General features: G+C 43.6%; 2 protein-coding genes across 3 annotated transcripts in view; both read left to right on the forward strand.

Moving 5' to 3' along the window:
* The window catches only part of LOC127352468 (uncharacterized), a 29,995-nt gene extending 4,464 nt beyond the window's left edge, over window positions 1-25,531 (forward strand). The window contains exon 2 of one of the 2 annotated variants that reach the window (XM_051380889.1): window positions 22,150-25,531. In XM_051380889.1, the coding sequence (XP_051236849.1) occupies window positions 23,238-23,990 (753 nt within the window). In that variant the 5' untranslated portion in view covers window positions 22,150-23,237 and the 3' untranslated portion in view covers window positions 23,991-25,531. The remainder of the gene's footprint in view (window positions 1-22,149) is intronic. The other variant, XM_051380890.1, reaches the window with a different exon arrangement.
* LOC127352495 (mitogen-activated protein kinase-binding protein 1) overlaps window positions 1-26,174 on the forward strand; it is a 56,692-nt gene that overhangs the window by 18,814 nt on the left and 11,704 nt on the right. The window contains exons 9-16 of the mRNA XM_051380976.1: window positions 493-653; window positions 906-1,104; window positions 7,085-7,237; window positions 7,350-7,543; window positions 7,649-7,740; window positions 18,827-18,952; window positions 19,052-19,122; window positions 20,394-20,515. Coding sequence (XP_051236936.1) covers window positions 493-653; window positions 906-1,104; window positions 7,085-7,237; window positions 7,350-7,543; window positions 7,649-7,740; window positions 18,827-18,952; window positions 19,052-19,122; window positions 20,394-20,515 — 1,118 coding nt within the window. The remainder of the gene's footprint in view (window positions 1-492; window positions 654-905; window positions 1,105-7,084; window positions 7,238-7,349; window positions 7,544-7,648; window positions 7,741-18,826; window positions 18,953-19,051; window positions 19,123-20,393; window positions 20,516-26,174) is intronic.

Genomic DNA, 26,174 nt, shown 5'->3' on the forward strand with positions numbered 1-26,174 from the left:
AAGACTATACACTACAACAGGATGCCGACAGGGATTCCCAGCTAGCCTGGGGCTCTTCAACATATTCAATGAACTGTTGATAAGAAAGGAGACAGCCCTTGAGTGTATTGCAATTAGCAACTTGTGTCTGTATGCAGACGATGTTCTCCACAGCATCTAGTAAACCATCATGGACTCATCACTGTCCATAATTGTAAAGAACACACAAGCCTTGGTCTTTCATTTTAATCCCCCCACAGAAACTTCAACATAACTACAATTTTAAATTCTAAACATATATAATATTTGGGAACAAATATTCTTTTTTATATGGAATAAAACTGACACTTGTTATTGGGATAGAGTAGAAAACTATACGTCGGTCCCGAGCATGGCTTCACCGGAAACCCTCTTCATCTTCATAGTCTTCAAATCTTTATATTCATCTTCCACAAGAGGAACATGATGGTTGGACTCACCTGTCTGTCTCTCTGTCTGTCTGTCTGTCCTCAGACGTCTCAGGCCACCTGTCTGTCCGTCACAGATGAGTTGATCTTCTGTGGTTGTTCTGACGGGACAGTTCGAGCTTTCAGCCCCGTCAACCTGCACTTCCTGTGCACTCTGCCCCGCCCACACTGTCTGGGGGCCGACGTTGCCAGTATGGTGGACGCCAGGTAACACACAGACACACACACACACACACACGCACACACACCTGCCAGGTAACACAGATCTGACAGGTGATATATACGGATATATGTATATATACAACGAATGGACAGCAACAGTCGGTGTGCATTTTTATTTACTGCACAGGTAGACAGGTTACCACGGAAACCACAGAAAGATCTTTAGTGTCTGTGTATCCCACAGTCCTTCAGGAACTCATCCTCTCTCCTCCTCCTCCTCCTCCTCCTCCTCCTCAGTCAGCTGTTCTCCTGCAGACCGGAAGCTCGTTACCCAGACACAGTGGCGGTGACCTACGACCCCGCCAACCGCTGGCTGTCGTGCGTCTACAACGACCACAGTGTTTACGTGTGGGACGTCCGAGACCTCCGCGACCCCCGCAGGGCGGGAAAGCTGTACTCTGCCCTCTACCACTCATCCTGTGTGTGGAGCCTGGAGGTCAGTGTGTGAACCTCCTCCTGAGAGGTCAAAGGTTCCACAGATACAAGTGGTGGTAGTAACTCTGCTGCCGGGGTCTCTGACAGACACAGCACGGTTAAAGATATTCTGTGGTAATACATTCAATTCAATTCAATTAAATTCAATTTTATTTGTATAGCGCCTATTCATAACAGAAGTTACAGAGACCCAACAGTACCACCATGAGCAAGCACTTGGCGACAAGGGCAAAGAAAAACTGCCTGTTAAAAGGCAGAAACCTAGGACAGATCCTTCGGCTCTAGGTGGGTGGTCGTCTGTCTCGACCAGTTGGGGTGAGAGAGAGAGAGAGAGAGAGAGAGAGAGAGAGAGAGAGAGAGACAGACAGACGCACAGTAACAACAGTATTGGCAATGGCAATCTAGCAGGACCACGGCAGGAGGCTCCATCAGGATCGGTAAGAACCTGCGAGACGAGAAAGCACAAGAACTCTGGGGAAGAAGTGAAGTTAGTAACATGCATTAATGGGACATGAATGAGTGCAGAAAGAGAGAGGAAGAGAGGAGCTCAGTGCACCGTGGGAAATCCCCCGATAGTCTAGGCCTATAGCAGCATAACTAAGGGATGGTTCAGGACTCACCTGATCCAGCCCTAACTATAAGCTTTATCAAAGAGGAATGTCTTAAGCCTACTCTTGAATGTGGTGAGGGTTTCTGCCTCCCGAACCACAACTGGAAACTGATTCCATAGGAAAGGAGCTTTTGTAATATTACGTAAATGAAAGAAGGTAGTCCTGGAGGTTTGCTTTATGTGGGAGTTAAATGACAAATCCTGATCAAAGATAACTCCAAGATTCCTGACAGTGGTGCTAGAGGCCAAGGTAATGCCATCTAGAGTAACTATATCTTTAGACAGTGAGTCTCTGAGGTTTTTGGGGCCAAGAACAAGAATTTCAGTTTAACATCAGAAAATTGCAGCTCATCCAGGATTTTATGTCCGTAAGACATGTTTGTAAAGGGAGCATATATAAAGTAAATAGTAGTGGTCCAAGTACAGAACCTTGTGGAACTCCATGACTTACTGTAGTATTTATTGAAGATTCATTGTTAACATGTACAAACTGCGAACGATCTGATAAATATGACTTAAACCAGCTCAGTGCGGTTCCAATTTGATGCTCAAGTCTCTGTAAAAGAATATCATGGTCAATGGTGTCAAATGCAGGACTAAGATCTAATAATACTGTTGTTGCTGTGCACCTGTCTGTCTTTCTGTCTGTCTGTGTCTCCCTCTCTCTCTCTCTCTCTCTCTCTCTCTCTCTCAACCCAACTGGTCGAGACAGACGGCCACCCACCTAGAGCCGAAGGATCTGTCCTAGGTTTCTACCTTTTAACAGGCAGTTTTTCCTTGCCCTTGTCGCCTAGTGCTTGCTCATGGTGGTACTGTTGGGTCTCTGTAAATAATGTTTTAAAGAGTTCGGTCTAGACCTGCTCTATTTGAAAAGTGTCCTGAGATAACTTCTGTTATGAATTGGCGCTATAGAAATAGAATTGAATTGAATTGAATTAATAATGCAAGTACAGAGACAAGTCCATTGTCAGAAGAAATCAGAAGGTCATTATTAACTTTAACCAGAGCTGTCTCTGTGCTATGATGAACTCTAAATCCTGACTGAAATCCTCAAATAAACTATTGTTATGTAGAAAGTCACACAACTCTTTGGCGACTACTTTCTCCAGAATCTTAGAGAGGAAGGGGAGGTTAGAGATTGGTCTATAGTTGGCTAAAACCCCTGGGTCAAGAGTGGACTTTTTAAGAAGGGGTTTAATTACAGCTACTTTAAAGGACTGTGGTACATATCCTGATAATAAAGAAAGATTAATCATATCCAGTAAAGAAGTGCCAATTAAGGGATCAACTTCTTTAAGCAGCCTAGTTGGGATCGGGTCTAACAGACAGGTTGATGGCTTCAATGAAGAAATTATTGAAGTTAACTGATGAAGATCGATGGCAGAGAAACAGTCTAAATATATATCTAAGTTTACATTAGTAAAAGTCCCTGAACTTGGAGAGCCACTGATAACTGTTGATTGCAGTTGGTGATTAATTTTCTCTCTAATAGTAATAATTTTATTATAAAAGAAGCTCATGAAGTCATTGCTACTTAAGGTTATGGGGATATGTGGCTCAATAGAGCTGTGACTCTCTGTCAGCCTGGCTACAGTGCTGAAGAGGAACCTAGGGTTGTTCTTATTTTCTTGTATTAGTGCTGAATAATAGGCTCCTCTGGCATTACGGAGGGCCTTTCTATAGGTTTTAAGATTATCTTGCCAAATTGAGCGATATTCTGATAATTTGGAAGAGCGCCATTTCCTTTCAGATTTTTTAGCTATTTGCTTTAACTGGCGGGTTTGGTGGTTGTACCACAGTGCTAGTCTCCTATGTTTTAATCATTTCCTTTTTATAGGAGCGATAGAGTCTAATGTTGATCGTAGTGAACCTGCAGCACTATCGACAAGATTATCAATTTCAGAGGGACTAAAGTTGTTATAGGATTCTGTTAAATTCAGACATGGCATTGAATTAAACACTGAAGGAATCTCCTCCTTAAATTTAGCTACAGCACTGTCAGATAGACATCTACTGTAGGAAGTTTTGCCTAATAGCTTATAATCTAATAGTATGAATTGAAAAGTTATTAAATAATGGTCAGATAGGAAAAGATTTTGTGGGAAGACTATTAAATGTTCAATATCAATGCCATATGATAAAACAAGGTCAAGAGTGTGATTAAAACAATGAGTTGGTTTATTTACACTGACAGAAGCCAATTGAGTCTATTAATGATATAAATGCGTTACTAAGGCTGTCATTGTCAAAATCCACATGAACATTAAAATCACCTACAATAATTACTTTATCTGATTCAAGGACTAAACTTGATAAAAACTCTGAGAATTCAGATATAAAATCAGAGTACGGTCCAGGAGCGCGGTACACTATAACAAATAGAACTGGCTGCAGTGTTTTCCAGTTTGGGTGAGAAAGACTAAGAACAAGGCTTTCAAATGAATTATAATTTAGTTTAGGTTTAGGGTCCATTAAAACGCTCGAATCATATATGGTTGCCACTCCACCTCCAGTGCCTCGAGGAATGTGAGTATTAATATGACTGGGGGGGTGCATTCATTTAGGCTAACATACTCCTCGTGGGACAACCAGGTCTCAGTAAGACAAAGTAAATCAATATCATAATCTGATATTAATTCATTCACTAAAACAGCTTTAGAGGACAGAGACCTGATATTTAACAGTCCACATTTCATTCTCTTATTTTGTGCTACTGAGGAGTTGGTTTTTTCCTGGTCCCAACTCTGGACTGTCAGGTTTTAGAAATAAACTTCGCCATATTCCTAGATAAGAGAGCCGCTCCATCCAAAGTGGGATGGATGCCGTCTCTCCTAATCAGACCAGGTTTTCCCCAAAAAGGCTTCCAGTTATCAATGAAGCCCACATCGTTTGCTGGACACCACCTCGACAGCCAGCGGTGGAATGACGACATGTGGCTATACATGTCATCACTGGTCACATTGGGCAGGGGTCCAGAGAAAACTACGGAGTCCGACATTGTTTTAGCATAGTTACACACTGACTCCACATTAATCTTAGTGACCTCCGATTGGCGTTAGGGTTAGGGTTACCGCCGACGTGGATAACAATCTTACTATATTTACGTTTATCTTTAGCCAGCAGTTTTAAATAGGATTCGATGTCGCCCGCTCTGGCCCAAGGGATACATTTAACTATGGCTGCTGGCTTCGCTAACTTCACGTTTCTGACTATGGAGCTGCCAATAACCAGAGTTGGTTCCTCAGCGGGTGTATCGCTGAGTGGGGAAAATTTATTAGAAACGTGAATCGGTTGGTGGTGAACTGTGGGCTTCGGCGTTTTATTATTCCTACGCTCAGTCACCCAGCCTCCCTGTCTTCCCGGCTGCTCGGGATCTACCGGGGGATCTACCAGAGGAACTACCGGGGGAACTACCGTGGGCACTACCCGAGGATCTACCGGAGGAACTACCGGAGGACGGCTAACAGAAGCTACCTTCGGTCGGACCACACTGGCTACTTGGGGCTGGCTAACTATAGCGGCTAAAGATATCTCTGTGGTGCGGTGCTGTTCCTCTACTAAGCCTCGCCTCCAGCGCAGTAAATAAACTACGCTTAAGACAAGAACCATTATCATTAAAGGAGGCAGAGGAATAACTAAACATCTGACACACTGAGCAGGACAGAGCAGAGGGAGAGGAAGAAGCCATAGCTAACTGCTAATGCTAATGAAACTAGCGTGTGTGGAAAAACTTTTGAAAGTAGCGAAAAGTCGCTAAAAGAAGGAGAAACTCCGAGTGTTTAGGTAGAAATAGTCTACGTATAAATGTTAAGTGGGAAAATAGCTGTAACGAGTAAAACAAATTTAGATTTAGGGTTCACTGACAGAGCTACAGCACCGAACAGTGTACACAGAGCAGGAAGTAAACCGGAAATTAGTCAGTACGCTTACCGTAGCACGTCACAAATTCAAGCCATCATACATGTGTTTCTAATTAATCAATCAGTGCTTCACTTGAACATAGTATTTTTATATTTTTAATAATTTAAAGTGGGTCAGTGTAAATATACTTATGGATAAGTTCACATTTTAGTTACATTTTATGTTTAAATTTTTATATTTTTGGGAGCCCGGTTAGCTCAGTGGGTAGAGCTGGCGACCCATGTACTAATGGTGCTATCCATTTGTCTCGTAAATCCCCCGGCCGAGTTGGAAAGTGTAAATCTTGCAGCTATCTCGCGACATTTCACCGAGACACACCCCCTTTTGGTTGTAATTTCAGCCATCCCACTCGGGGCTCCTCAGGGTACACCGAGCTAAACGAGGGTGAACGTACGACTCGCAAAACAAAGATGGCTGTGCCCATATTGAGATGTATTTTCTTTGTATTTGTACTACGTTGGTCGTTTTAATGTTGATTTTAAATGCTCTTACACACTTGTTTACATTGCTGCTTTAGTCTGGTCCACGGTTTATGCATTGCACGGTGTTGCTGTGTGTGCAATACAATGTAAAGTTTTGTTTTCGAGCTGGTTTGCTAAATAGGCTAATGTAGCTAACAATAACACTCGAGAAAAACGCGACAACACTTGTTGAAATTGAAATAGGCGAAAATGGCAAAATATTATTAAAATGTAAGACTTGCAATAACGGAATTACTTGAAATGTTAGTGTTTCTGTAGAAAAACGTTATTATTTCACATTCAGCTTGTTTAGAGCCACAAGCAATAACATGACAGCTGCTGCACTGGTGGCTTACATGTTCTTTCCGACTCGTAATGCCCAAAGACAAATGGAACGCTATAAGTGGTACAAGCCAGGCAATTACGTCACGTTCTCGCGTCAGAGCAACTCGGGCGGGGGATTTACGAGACAAATGGATAGCACTATAAGGCTCAGTCCTTGCTGCAGCGGCCCAGGGTTCGAATCCGACCTGCGGCCCTTTGCTGCGTGTCATCCCCCCCTCTCTCTCTGCCCCCCTTTCCTGTCTGTCTTCAGCTGTCACTATCATAAAGGCAATAAAAGCCCCGAAAAAAAAAAAAAAAAAAAAAAACTTTTATATTTTAACTTTATTCTACTCTTTTATTTGTGTGTTGCTTAAGGGAGTCGGGCAAAGTAAGTTTTTCATTGTACATATAAACCCCGGTGTTACTTACTGTACATATGACAATAAACCTCTTGAATCTTGAACCTTAATTTGATGTGTGAGAGACCAAAGACGTGATCGGGGTCGGTGCCGCGGTATCGAGGCCCTGCTGATACTCCCACCATTTTTATATCTTCAAATTACTCATTAAAACCAAACTGCTGATAAAAATGAACCCTTGAACAAACATCAGTGTAATAATTACATTTCTATAAATATATATAAATCCTCTTATGTCTCCTGCAGGTCTACCCAGAGTGGAGAGCAGGAGGAAGAGGAGCAGGAGGAGGTGCGGTGCATCTCCCTCCTGGATCGTTCCTGTCCTGCTCCTCAGATAACACCATCCGACTGTGGAACATCGATGGCCACAACGTTGTCAACAGGAACATCCTGAGCCACGTACAAGAACACCTTTACCTTTACGTTTATACACACACACACACACACACACACACACACACACACACACACCTGCACACCCTCCTCACTTCTCTGACCTCTGACCCCTCAGGACCTGCAGAAGGTTATTTACGTGGACGACAACATAACCAGCCTCCTGGATACGGAGAGCGCCAACACAGAGAAGGCGGGGTCATCGGGCTCAGAGGGGCAGCAGGCGGACCAGAGCAGGGCGGGCATTAGGACCCTGAGAGTCAGTCCTGATGGACAGCACCTGGCCTCTGGTGACCGCATGGGAGTCCTCAGGTGAGATGGGGGTGGAGTCAATGTTTGAGTCCAGAGAGAAGACGGTCTCCACACACACTGATACTGTGTGTGTGTGTGTGTGTGTGTGTGTGTGTGTGTGTGTAGGATCCATGAGCTGGACAGTATGGAGGAGATCATGAATGTTCAGGCTCACGACTCAGAGATCCTCTGCCTCGAGTTCTCCAAACCAGATACTGGTGAGAGATTATAACACAATATAACACAACACATATGGCTCGGTAGCTCTCTAGCTTGTAGCGTAACGTTTGCTCTCTGAGCGGAGGGAACTATAACTATCTCCTGTTGCCAGATCTTATCTATGGTTTGTCCTATTTACTAGCAATGAACAACATTTCCATTTCATTCGAACATGGCATGCTAATGATCTTCCAGGTATTAGTCCAACCCTCAGGTGTAACGAGGGAGACGCAGTTATGGCTTGTTAAAAGCTGAAAATATAAAATAATGATTATTGTGTGACCATGTATAAGTGGGATAATGTTTATTATCAGGAATTAATGGTCTTCACAGAGGCGACCGTCACCTCATACATTAATTCCTGATTATGGACCCCTCCTCTAGCTTTATCTCTTGCATAACATACAAACACAATGTAAACAGCAATATATAATAACATAATGCAAACGATGCTCCAGCTTCACACAACCAGACAGAAGACAACAAACAGGAACACAAAGCTCTGAAGTGTCTGACGGTTGTAGAAAGTAACGCCTGCAGGGCGAAACTGAGCGAATCTTTCCCACACTACCTTCCTGTCACATGACCTGAACCAGCAGCTGCTGTGCCCCTGAGCCAGGCAGTAACCCTGTAGAGGAGCTGCAGGGTGGATGCACTGAGGCTGACCCCCTTCTGTGACATTAAACGTGACTCAGCCAATAAGAGATCAGACTGCAGCTCCCAGTCTCAGCACCACAACCTAACCCTAACCCCTAACACCCTATCAGGAGGTAGCTGCGGGACGCCGTCCAGTAAAAGTATATAACATATATAACATACATAAACTATATAACGTATATGAAATATAAAGTATATAACATATATAAAGTATATAAAGTATATAAAGTATAACATATATAAAGTATATAACGTATGTAAAGTATATAACGTATTATATAAAGTATATAACGTTTATAAAGTATATAACGTTTATAAAGTATATAACATATATGGTAAACCAGCTTAGTGCGGTTCCTTTAATGCCAATTTGATGCTCAAGTCTCTGTAAAAGAATATCATGTCCATTAAGTATATGAAGTATATAACATATATAAACTATATAAAGTATATAACGTATATAAAGTATATAACATATATATAAACTATATAAAGTCTAACGTATATAAAGTATATAACGATATAAAGTATATAAAGTATAAAGTATATAACGTATATAAAATATAAAGTATATAACGTATATAAAGTATAACGTATATAAAGTATATAAAGTATAAAGTATATAACGTATATAAAATATATAAACTATAACCTATCTAAAGTATTTAAAGTATAACGTATATAAAGTATATAACGTATATAACGTATATAAAGTATAACGTATATAAAGTATATAACGTATATAAAGTATATAACGCATATGAAGTATATAACGTATATAAAGTATATAACATATATAAAGTATACAACATACACAAACTACATAACGTATATAAAGTATATAACATATCTAACGTATATTCAATTTCAATTGAATTCAATTTTATTTGTATAGCGCCAATTCATAACAGAAGTTAGGTGGGTGGTAGTCTGTCTCGACCAGTTGGGGTGAGAGAGAGAGAGAGGGAGGCAGAGAGAGAGAGCGAGAGACAGACAGACAGGTGCACAGCAACAACAGTATTGGCAATGGCAATCTAGCAGGACCATGGCAGGAGGCTCCACCAGGATCGACAAGAACCTGTGAGACAAGAAAGCACAAGAACTCCGGGGAAGAAGTGAAGTTAGTAACATGCATTAATGGGACATGAATGAGTGCAGAAAGAGAGAGGAAGGGAGGAGCTCAGTGCACCATGGGAAATCCTCCGATAGTCTAGGCCTATAGCAGCATAACTAAGGGATGGTTCAGGACTCACCTGATCCAGCCCTAACTATAAGCTTTATCAAAGAGGAATGTCTTAAGCCTACTCTTGAATGTGGTGAGGGTGTCTGCCTCCCGAACCACAACTGGAAGCTGGTTCCACAGGAGAGGAGCTTGGTAACTGAAGGCTCTGGCTCCTGTTCTACTTTTAGAGACTATAGGAACCACAAGTAGCCCAGCATTCAGAGAACGTAGTGTTCTAGTAGGGTAATAGGGTACTATGAGCTCTTTAAGATATGAAGGGGCCTGACCATGAAGAGCTTTATAGGTGAGGAGGAGGATTTTAAATTCTATTCTACATTTTACAGGGAGCCAATGCAGAGAAGCTAGTACAGGAGAGATGTGATCTCTTTTTCTAGTTCCTGTCAGTACTCGTGCTGCAGCGTTCTGAATTAATTGGAGCGTTTTAATGGACTTATTGGGGCAACCTGATAATAAAGAGTTGCAGTAATCCAGCCTTGAAGTAACAAATTCATGGATTAGTTTTTCTGCATCTGTCTGTGATAGTATGTGTCTAATTTTTCTAATATTACGTAAATGAAAGAAGGCAGTCCTGGAGGTCTGCTTTATGTGGGAGTTAAATGACAAATCCTGATCAAAGATAACTCCAAGATTCCTGACAGTGGTGCTAGAGGCCAAGTTAATGCCATCTAGAGTAACTATATCTTTAGACAGTGAGTCTCTAAGGTTTTTGGGGCCAAGAACAAGAATTTCGTTTTTTTCTGAGTTTAACATCAGAAAATTGCAGGTCATCCAGGATTTTATGTCCTTAGGACATGTTTGTAATTTAGATAATTGATTAATTTCATTGGGCTTGATTGATAGATATAACTGCGTATCATCTGCATAACAGTGAAAGTTAATGGAGTGATTCCTAATAATGTTGCCTAAAGGGAGCATATATAAAGTAAATAGTATTGGTCCAAGTACAGAACCTTGTGGAACTCCATGACTAACTGTAGTATGACTAACTGTAGTATTTATTGAAGATTCATCGTTAACATGTACAAACTGCGAACGATCTGATAAATATGACTTAAATCAGCTTAGTGCGGTTCCTTTAATGCCAATTTGATGCTCAAGTCTCTGTAAAAGAATATCATGGTCAATGGTGTCAAATGCAGCACTAAGATCTAATAATACAAGTACAGAGACAAGTCCATTGTCAGAAGCAGTCAGAAGGTCATTATTAACTTTAACCAGAGCTGTCTCTGTGCTATGATGAACTCTAAATCCTGACTGAAAATCCTCAAATAAACTATTGTTATGTAGAAAGTCACACAACTCTTTGGCGACTACTTTCTCCAGAATCTTAGAGAGGAAGGGGAGGTTAGAGATCGGTCTATAGTTGGCTAAAACCTCTGGGTCAAGAGTGGACTTTTTAAGAAGGGGTTTAATTACAGCTACTTTAAAGGACTGTGGTACATATCCTGATAATAAAGAAAGATTAATCATATCCAGTAAAGAAGTGCCAATTAAGGGAACAACTTCTTTAAGCAGCCTAGTTGGGATCGGGTCTAATAGACAGGTTGATGGCTTCGATGAAGAAATGATTGAAGTTAACTGATGAAGATCGATAGCAGAAAAACAGTCTAAATATATATCTAAGTTTACATTGACAGAAGTCCCTGAACTTGGAGAGCCACTGATAACTGTTGATGGCAGTTGGTGATTCATTTTTTCTCTAATAGTAATAATTTTATTATAGAAGAAGCTCATGAAGTCATTGCTACTTAAGGTTATGGGGATATGTGGCTCAATAGAGCTGTGACTCTCTGTCAGCCTGGCTACAGTGCTGAAGAGGAACCTAGGGTTATTCTTATTTTCTTCTATTAGTGCTGAATAATAGGCTCCTCTGGCATTACGGAGGGCCTTTCTATAGGTTTTAAGATTATCTTGCCAAATTGAGCGATATTCTGATAATTTGGAAGAGCGCCATTTCCTTTCAGATTTCCTAGCTATTTGTTTTAACTGGCGGGTTTGGTGGTTATACCAAGGTGCTAGTCTCCTATGTTTTAATAATTTCCTTTTTAAAGGAGCGATAGAGTCTAATGTTGATCGTAGTGAGCCTGTAGCACTATCGACAAGATTATCAATTTCAGAGGGACTAAAGTCGTTATAGGATTCTGTTAAATTCAGACATGGCATTGAATTAAACACTGAAGGAATCTCCTCCTTAAATTTAGCTACAGCACTGTCAGATAGACATCTGCTGTAGGAAGTTTTGCCTAATGGCTTATAATCTAACAACATGAATTCAAAAGTTATTAAATAATGGTCAGATAGGAAAGGATTATGTGGGAAGACTATTAAATGTTCAATATCAATGCCATATGATAGAACAAGGTCAAGAGTGTGATTAAAACAATGAGTTGGTTTATTTACACTCTGTCAGAAGCCAATTGAGTCTATTAATGATATAAATGCATTACTAAGGCTGCCATTGTCAACATCCACATGAATATTAAAATCACCTACAATAATTACTTTATCTGATTTAAGGACTAAACTTGATAGAAACTCTGAGAATTCAGATATAAAATCAGAGTACGGTCCAGGAGCGCCGTACACTATAACAAATAGAACTGGCTGCAGTGTTTTCCAGTTTGGGTGAAAAAGACTAAGAACAAGGCTTTCAAATGAATTATAATTTAGTTTAGGTTTAGGGTCCATTAAATCGCTCGAATCATATATGGCTGCTACTCCACCTCCTCGGCCAGTGCCTTGAGGAATGTGAGTATTAATATGACTGGGGTGGATTCATTTAGGCTAACATACGTCTCGTGGGACAACCAGGTCTCAGTAAGACAAAATAAATCAATATCATAACCTGATATTAATTCATTCACTAAAACATAAGAATCTCTGGGCTCACGAGTGCCCCCTACCATGAGGCAAGAGAACTGCCTGCCACACCTAGTGCCTCTTCACTGCCGTTGTAAGATCGCTGAGCACACGAAACAGGTCACACTCATATATTATATACACCAGCTAAACTATGGGAAGTCGGGGGCATATATTAAAAGTGTTTGAAACATTTGATTGGCAACATACAGACAGACAGTAACGCGCTCTCATTGCATGGCAGAGCACAGTTTGTGAGGGATTGCACAATCCAACGTGAGGCACAGCTTGCTGCTGCCTCACCGTGCGTCTCTTCACCGTATCTGAACCGGAAATGCGATAGTTCAGCGATTTTTAATAAGAAACAATGAAAATAGTTTAAGGTAAATGGAAAATTTGTTCAGATATAAAATCAGAGTACGGTCCAGGAGCGCAGTACACTATAACAAATAGAACTGGCTGCAATGTTTTCCAGTTTGGGTGAGAAAGACTAAGAACAAGGCTTTCAAATGAATTATAATTTAGTTTAGGTTTAGGGTCCATTAAAACGCTCGAATCATATATGGCTGCCACTCCACCTCCTCGGCCAGTGCCTCGAGGAATGTGAGTATTAATATGACTGGGGGGGGTGGATTCATTAAGGCTAACATACTCCTCGTGGGACAACCAGGTCTCAGTAAGACAAAGTAAATCAATATCATAATCTGTTATTAATTCATTCACTAAAACAGCTTTAGAGGACAGAGACCTGATATTTAACGGTCCACATTTCATTCTCTTATTTAGTGCTACTGAGGAGTTGGTTTTAATTTTTATTAAATTTTTATGTTTAACTCCTCTTGTTTTTATTTCTTTAAATAATTTAGGTGGTCGGGGACAGACACAGTCTCTATGGGGTTTTGGGTGGGTGACTGTTCTAAAGAAAGCGCAGAGAAGTGTGTAAGACAGCAGCTCTGCTTCCTGGTCCTAACTCTGGACTGTCAGGTTTTAGAAATAAACTTCGCCATATTCCTAGATAAGAGAGCCACTCCGTCCAAAGTGGGATGGATGCCGTCTCTCCTAATCAGACCAGGTTTTCCCCAAAAAGGCTTCCAGTTATCAATGAAGCCCACATCGTTTGCTGGACACCACCTCGACAGCCAGCGGTGGAATGACGACATGCGGCTATACATGTCATCACTGGTCACATTGGGCAGGGGTCCAGAGAAAACTACGGAGTCCGACATTGTCTTAGCATAATTACACACCGACTCCACATTAATCTTAGTGACCTCCGATTGGCGTAAACGGGTGTCATTACCGCCGACGTGGATAACAATCTTACTGTATTTACGTTTATCTTTAGCCAGCAGTTTTAAATAGGATTCAATGTCGCCCGCTCTGGCCCCAGGGATACATTTAACTATGGCCGCTGGCTTCGCTAACTTCACGTTTCTGACTATGGAGCTGCCAATAACCAGAGTTGGTTCCTCAGCGGGTGTGTCGCTGAGTGGGGAAAATGTATTGGAAACGTGAATGGGTTGGTGGTGAACTGTGGGCTTCGCCGTTTTAGTCTTCCTTCGCTCAGTCACCCAGCCTCCCTGTCTTCCCGGCTGCTCGGGAACTACCGGGGGATCTACAGATCTAACAGAAGCTACCTTCGGTCGGACCACACCGGCTACTGGGGGCTGGCTAACTATAGCGGCTAAAGATATCTCCGTGGTGCGGTACCGTTCCTCTAACTCACTAAGCCTCGCCTCCAGCGCCGTAAATAAACTACATTTAATACAGGTACCATTATCATTAAAGGAGGCAGAGGAATAACTGAACATCTGACACACTGAGCAGGACAGAGGAGAGGGAGAGGGAGAAGCCATAGCTAACTGCTAATGCTAATGAAACTAGCGTGTATGAAAAACTTTGAAAGTAGTGAAAAGTCGCTAAAAGAAGGAGAAACTCCGAGTGCTTAGGTAGAACTAGCCTACGTTTAAATGTTAAGCGGGAAAATAACCGCTGTAACGAGTAAAACAAATTTAGATTTAGCGTTCACTGACAGAGCTACAGCACCAAACAGTGTACACAGAGCAGGAAGTAAACCGGAAATGAGTCTGTACGCTTACCGTAGCACGTCACCTACTACTGGGTGCAGAAAAGCTAGAAGCTCTATGAGGCTGTACATAAATGCTCAATGAAGTATATAAAGTATATAAAGTATAACGCATATAAAGTATATAAAGTATAACATATATAAAGTATATAATGTGTATAAAGTTTAAACTATATAATGTATATAACGTATATAAAGCATAACTTATATAGGCTGTGAGAAGAAGCACTGGTCCATTAACTGTTGGGAACTTAGCTTCGTCCTGAAACGCATCATGGCGCCCATGTTGGCAAGCCGTCCGCCTCGCTCCTTCGCTGTCGCGTCTGTTTTGCTCCTACTACTTTTTGCCTCCCGTTATGTATCCGCTCTGCTGGCATATGATCGCCAAAGCCTCCTCAACCTCAGGGCTTGGTCAGAGACCCTGTTGCCATCTGATCGCCCACTGTTCGACCAGCAAACACCGGTGCTGGCGGATATCCCTGATCACCTGCGCCGACTGCCTACAGTCTCTCCCCGGAGGGACCGCGACCAAAAGTCTTGTTCCAACGGATCCTACGGATCCGAACACCGACACTGGCTGTCGTGCCCACCCCCCCAGAGAAAGTGTTCTAGAAGACGTGGAAAACGCGCCGGTATGATTGCCCGACTTAAAGATCACTTGAGAGCCTCTTCCTTTGCTGAGTCGCGCCTCTGATTTTCCCCCCCTGCCCGGTTTGTATGCAGCCGATGGATCCGTCCTGTCTTCCTGGAGCCATCGCTGATGCTTGCTCCAGCGAATGGACCCGCTACCCTGGCGCAGCTTAAAGCTGGAAGCTTGCCGAGAAAGTTTATTTACATCCAGCCTCCTGACGCTGGACCCGTCTCGTCCGCCTGGTCCGCTGCCCTTCCCGTCGCATCGCGGACACGTCATCAGAGTGCTGCCACCGTGGTAAGGAATATCGCCGGGAACATCGCAAGACTACGGCATGCTGTGTATGATGGAAGGCGAGGAGTGGATTCCAGCCTGCTCTGTCCCATCCAGAGGTCTACTGACCACAAATCCCACATCAAAACTGAACTTTTTAACGCCCAGTCCCTGTCAAATAGATCTAGCCTGATACATGATCATATTCTTGAGAAAGTTATTGACCTGATGTGCCTCACTGAGACCTGGCACCAACCAGAGGTTTTTTCATCATTAAATGAAGCTTGTCCCCCTGGATACAGTTACCTGCAGAGGGCTCGCTGCACTGGTCGAGGTGGTGGCCGGGCAGTAATTTATTGCGACGCTCTCAAGCTGTCTCCTCTGTCTCTACCTGTTATGTCCTCTTTTGAATATCTGGCCTTCAAATCAAAACCCCCCTCCAAGATAAATGCAGTACTGATCTACCGGCCGCCCAAACCTCACCCATCCTTCATTGCAGTGATCCATGACCTCCTCACCTCCTCTCTATCTTCCAATAATATCATACTTGGCGATATGAACATTCACACTGACAATCCCTCCTCCCTGTTGGCAGCTGATTTTCTTAATGTTCTGGACTGTCTCAACCTCACACAGCATGTTGATGCACCTACTCACACCAAGGGGGCGCACTTAAGACCTGGTTATCTCTGACTCTCCTTCCATTAAAAATCTATTGGTATATGGCCTGGGCGTTTCTGATCAAAGCATCATCTCCATGGACGTCTCCTGCCCGTGCCCCCTCCCCAAGCCTAAACATGATATTCATTTTCGCAATATAAAAAACATCAACCCTGCCATCTTGTACTCTGACCTCCAACTGCTGGCCTCAGTCAACCATCCATCAGTCAACAAATCGGTCGAACACTACAACTGTTCTCTTCACTGCCTCCTGGATACACATGCCCCCCTCAAAACAAGAACTGTGTCTTTCTCCCGCACCGCCCCCTGGTTCACGGATGAACTGTGGAAGATGAAGGCTGCTGGCCCTGCCATTGATAGGCGTGTCAAATCATCTGGCCTGGTGGTACACAATCTGGCCTACAAACATCACCAGAAGGCCTACGCAGCAGCCCTTAAAGAAGCCCGGTCTATCACTCCAACATCATCAATAACAGTCCAGGAAATTCCAAACAGCTTTTTTCCACCATAAATCATCTCCTCAATCCCAAAAACCAAACCCATACAGAACCCACAGCAGAACACTGCAACAGGTTTTCTTGTATTTTTCAAAGATAAGATCAATTCCATCCGGTCTCAGCTCTCTGGCTCCCCAGCTCCATCTCTGCCATCTGCCTGCCCACAACCTACTCTCTTCAGCACTTGCACTACAGTCACACAGATCGAAGTCGAGGGTCTCATCAAAAAGATGAAGCCTTCCACCTCCCCCCTGGACCCCCTCCCTACAGCACTCATCAAATCTAACCTGTCTGCCATAAGCCCTCTCATCACACAAATAATAAACCACTCGTTAAGCCCTGGCCATGTCCCACCCCCACTCAAAACTGCTGTTATCAAACCTCTCCTGAAGAAACCAAACCTCGACCCAGAATGCCTCTCCAACTACCGGCCCATCTCCCATCTTCCATTCCTGTCCAAGGTGCTTGAAAAAGCTGTTGCCGCACAGCTACAGGAACGTCATTCACTGTTTGAAATATTCCAATCTGGTTTTCGCACTGCCCATTGTACAGAGACAGCACTGTTGAGGGTAACCAATGACCTTCTCATCTCTGCAGATTCTGGATCCCCCTCCCTGCTCATCCTCTTCGACCTTTCAGCGGCTTTTGACACTGTTGACCACCATATCCTCCTAAGCCGCCTCCACACCGACATTGGTCTCCGTCACTCCACACTGGACTGGTTCACCTCATACCTCGCTGACAGGACAGAGTACGTCAGCCTGGGATCATCCCCCTCTCAACCACAGTTACCAACCTCAGTTCGAAGCTGGACCCACAACTGACCTTTGCAAACACATCAAACATCTGTACAAAACCTGCTTTTTCCATATCAAGAACATTTCAAAACTCCGCCCCTTCCTCACTTTCTCTGACGCAGAAAAACTCGTCCACGCCTTAATCTCCTCCAGGCTTGATTACTGTAACAGCCTGCTCATCGGTATACCCAATAAACACCTTCAGAAACTTCAATTTATTCAGAACTGTGCTGCCCGAACTCTGATGAAAACCCGCAAATACGACCACATCACCCCCATTCTTCAGAACCTCCACTGGCTCCCCATAACCTCAAGAATTCAATACGAGATCGCCCTCATCACCCACCTTGGCATCTACAGCAACGCCCCGCAATACCTAAAAGACCTCCTTACCCCTCACTCATCCACCCATAACCTCCGGTCCCAAAGCACAAACCTCCTCCATCAGCCACGCTCAAGACTCCACACCATGGGAGACCGAGCCTTCTGCTCTGCTGCCCCTCACATCTGGAACTCCCTCCCTGAACATCTGCGAAAACCCCAGTCTGTGGACACTTTTTAAAAAGGGCTTAAAACATTTTTGTTCAGGCAGGCGTTCTTAAGTTGTCCTAAGATTTTTCTAATTTCACTCTGCACTTCAACTCCTCCTTTAGCTGTTTTTCTTAATGTATTTTATCACTTGTATTATTATTGATTACTGACTTAAATGTGTTATTGCCCTTAGTTGTTGTTTTTTTTTTCTTGGTTTCTGTAGCACTTTGAGATTCTTTTATGAAAAGTGCTTTACAAATAAAATGTATTATTATTATTATTATTATTATTATAACGTATATAACTTATATAAAGTATAACGTATATAACGTATATAACGTATAAAGTATATAACGTATAAAGTATATAACGTATATAAAGTATATAACGTATATAAAGTGTAAACATTATTAGAAACACTGAAATGTATCTCTGGTTAAAAAAGAAAGACATCAGTTTTTCTGGAGCTGTAGAAGGAAGTATGGAAGGAGTGAGTCGTCTCACTTTCTGCTCACTTCTGTTGAGAACTGCACATGCTTAGTACCGATCGGGCTCGCAAGACAAGGGCGGCGGGTGAAGACAAAGTTTATCAGCTGAAACGAGCTAAAATACACACAGGGTTCAATAAACTGATCAATGAACCGATCAATGAATTGATCAATGAACTGATCAATAAGGTGTTTGTATTGGGGCATTTCACTCACTGACCAGGAATAAGAGCAGATAAACCAGCAGGATAATGAAGTCTGTCTGTCTGTCTGTCTGCCTGTCCTGCCTGCCTGCCTGCCTGCCTGCCTGCCTGCCTGTCTGCCTGTCTGTCTGTCTACTAGGTCTCCAGTTATTAGCCACGGCCAGTCGGGATCGTCTGATCCACGTCCTGGATGCGGGCCGAGACTACAGTCTGGTCCAGACTCTGGATGAACACTCGTCGTCCATCACTGCCGTCCGATTCGCTGGTCAGTCTCTGTGACCTCTGACCTCTGACCTCTCTCATCCTGTACAGTTAAACTTGTTGGTTTGAACTCTGACATCTTCTTCTTCTTCCTTTCTGTCAGCCAATGAGGGCAAAGTGAGGATGATCAGCTGTGGAGCCGATAAGAGCGTTTACTTCCGAACCGCTCAGCAGGTAGGGCAGCACCTGACTGATGTCACAGAGTACCTCATTATTATTATTATTATTATTATTCTTTATATACTAATATATTCCTCCTCCTCTTCATGTTCCTCCCCTTCTTCCTCCACCTCTTCATGTTCCTCCTCCTCCTCCTCCTCTTCCTGTTCCTCCTCCACCTCTTCATGTTCCTCCTCCTCCTCCTCTTCTTCCTCTTCCTTCTCTTCTTCCTCTTCCTGTTCCTCCTCTTCCTCCTCGTCTTCTTCTTCCTCTTCCTCCTCAATCTCTTAATGTTCCTCCTCCTCCTCCTCCTCCTTCTCTTCTTCCTTTTCCTGTTCCTCCTCCTCCTCCTCCTTCTCTTCTTCCTCTTCCTGTTCCTCCTCTTCCTCCTTGTCTTCTTTTTCTTCCTCTTCCCCCTCCTCCTCCTCTTCCTCCTCCTCCCCCCCCCCCCCTCCTCTTCTTCCTCCTCCTCCCCCTCCTCTTCTTTCTCTTCCTCTTCCTCCTCCTCTTCCTCTTGTTCCTCCTCCTCTTCTTCTACCCCCCTCTTCCTCCTCCCCTCCTCCTCTTCCTCTTCCTCTTCTTCCACCTCCTCTTCCTCTTCCGCCCCTCCTCCTCCTCTCCCTCTTCCTCCTCCTCTTCCTCTTGTTCCTCCTCCTCTTTTTTACCTCCTCTTCCTTCTCTTCCTCTTACCCTCCCCTCCCCCTCCCCCTCCTCTTCTTTCTCCTCCTCCTCCCTTCCTCCTCCTCCTTCTCTTCTTCCTCTTCCTGTTCCTCCTCCTCCTCCTCTTCCTCTTCCCCCTCCTGCTCCTCCTCTTCCCCTTCCTCTTCTACCACCTCCTCCTCTTCTTCTTCTTCCCCCTCCTCCTCCTCTCCCTCTTCCTCCTCCTCTTCCTCTTGTTCCTCCTCCTCTTCTTCTACCTCCTCCTCCTCTTCCTCCACCTCCTCTTCCTCTTGTTCCTGCTCCTCTTCTTTTACCTCTTCTTCCTTCTCTTCCTCTTCCTTCGCCTCCTCTTCCTCCTCCTCCTCTTCTTCTACCCCCTCTTCCTTCTCTTCCTCTTCCTCTTCCCCCTCCTCCTCTTCCTCTTCCTCTTCTTCCACCTCCTCCTCCTCTTCTTCTTCCCCCTCCTCCTCCTCCTCTCCCTCTTCCGACTTTTCATCCTCTTCCTCTCCCTCTTCTTCTACCTCCTCCTCCTCTTCCTCCCCCTCCTCCTTCTCCTCTTCCTCTTCCCCCTCCTCCTCCTCTCCCTCTTCTTCTACCTCCCCCTCCTCCTCCTCCTCCACCTACAGACGGAGGAAGGGTTGGTGTTCACTCGGACACACCATGTGGTGAGGAAGACAACGCTGTATGATATGGATGTGGAACCAACCAGGAAGTACGCAGCAGTGGGCTGTCAGGACCGCAGCATCAGGTACCACACTCACCTGTTTGTGGGCAGGATTACCCAGCATGCTCCAGGGAGTGGATTAGGATTGACAGCCTCTTCCTCCTCTCGATATTGATGATATTGGTGGTATTGATGATGATATTGATGGTATTGATGATAATATTGATGGTACTGATGGTATTGATCCAATCCAATTCAACTTTATTTGTTAAGCACTTTAAAAACAACCAAAGTTGACCAAAGTGCTGTACAGGAGAATAAATAAGACATCATAAATGTAAACAGTGATGGTGATGATGAAGACCACTGTGAGGAATATAAACAGTGATGGCGATAATGCTGGAAAGTTCCCGTGGCAAATAACATGGACGGAGTCCGTCAGCGACAAGCTCGATGTCCGGGCCGCAGATACGCTCTTCCACACAGAGTGCCCGGCGTTACACCACCTGTTGTTTATGAGCACGGACAGTCCCCCTCCTTTCTTCATGCCGGTCGCGTAGGTGTCCCTGTCGGCTCGAACCGTCTGGAAACCGGGAATGGTGACGTTGGAGTCCGGTATCTGCTCGTGTAGCCACGTTTGTAGGGTTTAAACCTCCTCTTCTTCATCCTCCATTTAACCCCCACTCTGCAGCCTCGCCGTCTCCTCAGCTCTTCCGGTATGGAGGGTCTCTCTCCGGTCAGGATGGTACCTCAGGGCGATCATCTGGTCATGGGTGTAAACAATGCGACTCGCCGTCGCCATGGAGACCCGTGCAAACAAAAAATAAAAAATGCTCAAAAATGGCAAAAAGGTATTTAGGCGACGTGAACAAAGTAGTAAGAAAGTAAGAAAACAGTTAAAAATAGCAAAAAACACACTGAAAACACTAAAACTACAACAATAATAGGAGCTGCCATAACAGGCTGCCGTTGTCGCCGGCGCCATTCTGGAATGATGATGGTATTGATGGTATTGATGATAATATTGATGGTATTGATGATAATATTGATGGTACTGATGGTATTGATGGTACTGATGGTATTGATGGTATTGATGGTATTATTGATGGGATTGATGATGATATTGATGGTATTGATGGTATTGATGGTACTGGTTGTATTGATGGTATTGATGATGATATTGATGGTATTGATGGGATTGATGGTATTGATGATGGTATTGATGATGATATTGATGGTATTGATGATAATATTGATGGTACTGATGGTATTGATGGTACTGATGGTATTGATGGTATTGATGGTATTGATGGTATTGATGATGATATTGATGGGATTGATGGGATTGATGATGATATTGATGGTATTGATGATGGTATTGATGGTACTGGTTGTATTGATGGTATTGATGATGATATTGATGGTATTGATGGGATTGATGGTATTGATGATGGTATTGATGATGATATTGATGGTATTGATGATGGTATTGATGATATTGATGGTATTGATGATGGTATTGATGATGAGACCGAACTCTTTAAAACATTATTTACAGAGACCCAACAGTACCACCATGAGCAAGCACTAGGCGACAAGGGCAAGGAAAAACTGCCTGTTAAAAGGCAGAAACCTAGGACAGATCCTTCGGCTCTAGGTGGGTGGTCGTCTGCCTCGACAAGTTGGGGTGAGAGAGAGAGAGAGAGAGAAACAGAGAGACAGACAGACAGACAGGTGCACAGCAACAACAGTATTGGCAATGGCAATCTAGCAGGACCATGGCAGGAGGCTCCACCAGGATCGATAAGAACCTGCAAGACGAGAAAGCACAAGAACTCCGGGGAAGAAGTGAAGTTAGCAACATGCATTTCAATCAAAAATTGACACCATTTATAACAACCTGTCCTCCGCTCCTGCCCCCACAGCCTGCAATCCCACTCCTTCGTCTGCTCCTCCCCCCATCACCTCTCAGCCTCTGTCTCAGTTCTGCCCCGTGTCACCAGAGGAGCTGCCCAAAATCATAACAGGCATGAAAACCTCTACATGTGTCCTGGATCCCATCCCATCTCACCTCATCAAGGACACTTTACCAGCCATCTCCACACTCATCACAGAAATCATCAACTCCTCCCTCAAGTCTGGCTCAGTCCCCCGTTCACTCAAACTGGCTGCTGTCACCCCCATCCTCAAAAAACCTGGACTCAACCCTGACATCATGTCAAACTTTCGGCCCATCTCCAATCTTCCCTTTCTGTCTAAAATACTGGAACGTATTATCGCCACACAACTCAAAACCCACCTCTGCTCAAATGAACTGTTCGAACCATTTTAATCCGGTTTCCGCTCCCAACACAGCACTGAAACAGCCCTCCTGAAAGTCACCAACGGCATCCTCCTCTCCGCTGACTCGGGCCACCTCACCATCCTCATCCTCCTGGACCTCACCGCAGCCTTTGACACCATCAACCATACCATTCTCTTCTCCCGCCTTGAGTCCTCTCTCAGCATCACTGGCACTGCACTCTCCTGGCTCAAATCTTACCTCACAGACCGACAACAATTCATCCATATCAACAACTGCACCTCCTCCACTGTTCCCCTGTCCCAAGGCGTCTCCCAGGGTTCGGTGCTTGGTCCTCTCCTCTTCATACTTTACCTGCTCCCCATTGGCAACATCATTCGCCACCATGGTCTCCACTTCCACTGTTATGCCGATGACGTCCAGCTTTATATCTCTACCAAATCCATCACCCCGGCCACTCTCCAATCCACTCTCTCCAATTGCCTCACCGACATCAAATCCTGGATGCATTCCAACTTCCTCAAACTCAACTGTGACAAATCAGACCTTATCATTATCGGCCCCAAATCCCTCACCAAAACCACAGACAGTTTCCACCTCACCATTGACAACACCACCCTGTCTCCATCCCCCCACAGTCGCAACCTCGGAGTCATCTTTGACAATAACCTCTCCTTTGAACATCACATAAACCGAATCACCAGAACTGCCTTCTTTCATCTCAAGAACATTGCCCGTCTTCGCCCATCACTCTCCTTCTCTGCTGCTGAAACCCTCATCCACGCCTTCATCACCTCCAGAATCGACTACTGCAACAGCATCCTCTATGGCACACCATCCAAAACTCTAAATAAGCTACAGTACATCCAAAACTCCGCTGCACGTATGCTCACCCACACCCGCACCCGTGATCACATCACTCCCGTCCTCCAGAACCTCCACTGGCTCCCAGTTCCACAGTGCATTCAGTTCAAAATCCTCCTCCTTACACACGAAGCCCTTAATAACCAGGCTCCTTCCTACCTCACTGACCTGCTCCATCGCCACAATCCATCCCGGAGCCTCCGCTCATCTGAAGCAAACTTTCTGACTCCTCCACCCCGGACCAAGCACCGAACCTGGGGCGACAGAGCGTTCTCTGTAGCTGCCCCCTCCCTCTGGAACTCTCTCCCCAAACACATCTGTGACTGTACCAACCCTCCAACATTCAAATCACTGACAAAAACTCACCTTTTTGAAATTGCTTTTAATGTTTAGCTTAGTCTGATGTGTTTTTAATGTTTTACTATTTGATGTTGTTTTGCTGCTTTTATGTTTTTATGTAAAGTGTCTTTGAGTATTTAGAAAAGTGCTTATAAATAAAATGTATTATTATTATTATTATTATTATGCATATGGAACATGAATGAGTGCAGAAAGAGAGAGGAAGAGAGGAGCTCAGTGCACCATGGAAAATCCCCCGATAGTCTAGGCCTATAGCAGCATAACTAAGGGATGGTTCAGGACTCACCTGATCCAGCCCTAACTATAAGCTTTATCAAAGAGGAATGTCTTAAGCCTACTCTTGAATGTGGTGAGGGTGTCTGCCTCCCGAACCACAACTGGAAGCTGGTTCCACAGGAGAGGAGCTTGGTAACTGAAGGCTCTGGCTCCTGTTCTACTTTTAGAGACTATAGGAACCACAAGTAGCCCAGCATTCAGAGAACGTGATGTTCTAGTGGGGTAATAGGGTACTATGAGCTCTTTAAGATATGAAGGGGCCTGACCATGAAGAGCTTTATAGGTGAGGAGGAGGATATTAAATTCTATTCTACATTTTACAGGGAGCCAATGCAGAGAAGCTAGTACAGGAGAGATGTGATCTCTTTTTTTTGTTCCTGTCAGTACTCCTGCTGCAGCGTTCTGAATTAATTGGAGCGATTTAATGGTCTTATTGGGGCAACCTGATAAAAAAGAGTTGCAGCAATCCAGCCTTGAAGTAACAAATGCATGGATTAGTTTTTCTGCATCTGTCTGTGATAGTATGTGTCTAATTTTTGTAATATTACGTAAAGGCAAGAAGGCAGTCCTAGAGGTCTGCTTCATGTGGGAGTTAAAAGACAAATCCTGATCAAAGATAACTCCAAGATTCCTGACAGTGGTGCTAGAGGCCAAGGTAATGCCACTAGAGTAACTATATCTTTAGACAGTGAGTCTCTAAGGTTTTTGGGGCCAAGAACAAGAATTTCATTTTTTTCTGAGTTTAACATCAGAAAATTGCAGCTCATCCAGGATTTTATGTCCTTAAGACATGATTGTAATTTAGATAATTGATTGATTTCATCGGGCTTGATCGATAGATATAACTGCGTATCATCTGCATAACAGTGAAAGTTAATGGAGTGATTCCTAATAATGTTGCCTAAAGGGAGCATATATAGAGTAAATAGTATTGGTCCAAGTACAGAACCTTGTGGAACTCCATGACTAACTGTAGTATGACTAACTGTAGTATTTATTGAAGATTCATCGTTAACATGTACAAACTGCGAACGATCTGATAAATATGACTTAAATCAGCTTAGTGCGGTTCCTTTAATGCCAATTTGATGCTCAAGTCTCTGTAAAAGAATATCATGGTCAATGGTGTCAAATGCAGCACTAAGATCTAATAATACAAGTACAGAGACAAGTCCATTGTCAGAAGCAATCAGAAGGTCATTATTAACTTTAACCAGAGCTGTCTCTGTGCTATGATGAACTCTAAATCCTGACTGAAAATCCTCAAATAAACTATTGTTATGTAGAAAGTCACACAACTCTTTGGCGACTACTTTCTCCAGAATCTTAGAGAGGAAGGGGAGGTTAGAAATCGGTCTATAGTTGGCTAAAACCCCTTGGTCAAGAGTGGGCTTTTTAAGAAGGGGTTTAATTACAGCTACTTTGAAGGACTGTGGTACATATCCTGATAATAAAGAAAGATTAATCATATCCAGTAAAGAAGTGTCAGTTGGGATCGGGTCTAATAGACAGGTTGATGGCTTCGATGAAGAAATGATTTGGACTTGGAGAGCCACTGATAACTGTTGATGGCAGTTGGTGATTAATTTTTTCTCTAATAGTAATAATTTTATTGTGGAAGAAGCTCATAAAGTTGTTGCTACTTAAGTTTATGGGGATATGTGGCTCAATAGAGCTGTGACTCTCTGTCAGCCTGGCTACAGTGCTGAAGAGGAACCTAGGGTTATTCGTATTTTCTTCTATTAGTGCTGAATGATAGGCTCCTCTGGCCTTACGGAGGGTCTTTCTATAAGTTTTAAGATTATCTTGCCAAATTGAGCAATATTCTGATAATTTGGAAGAGCGCCATTTCCTTTCAGATTTCCTAGCTATTTGCTTTAACTGGTGGGTTTGGTGTTTATACCAAGGTGCTAGTCTTCTATTATATATATATTCCTTTTT

The sequence above is a fragment of the Dicentrarchus labrax genome, unplaced genomic scaffold (assembly GCF_905237075.1).
Source record: "Dicentrarchus labrax unplaced genomic scaffold, dlabrax2021, whole genome shotgun sequence".
Lineage (NCBI taxonomy): Eukaryota > Metazoa > Chordata > Actinopteri > Moronidae > Dicentrarchus > Dicentrarchus labrax.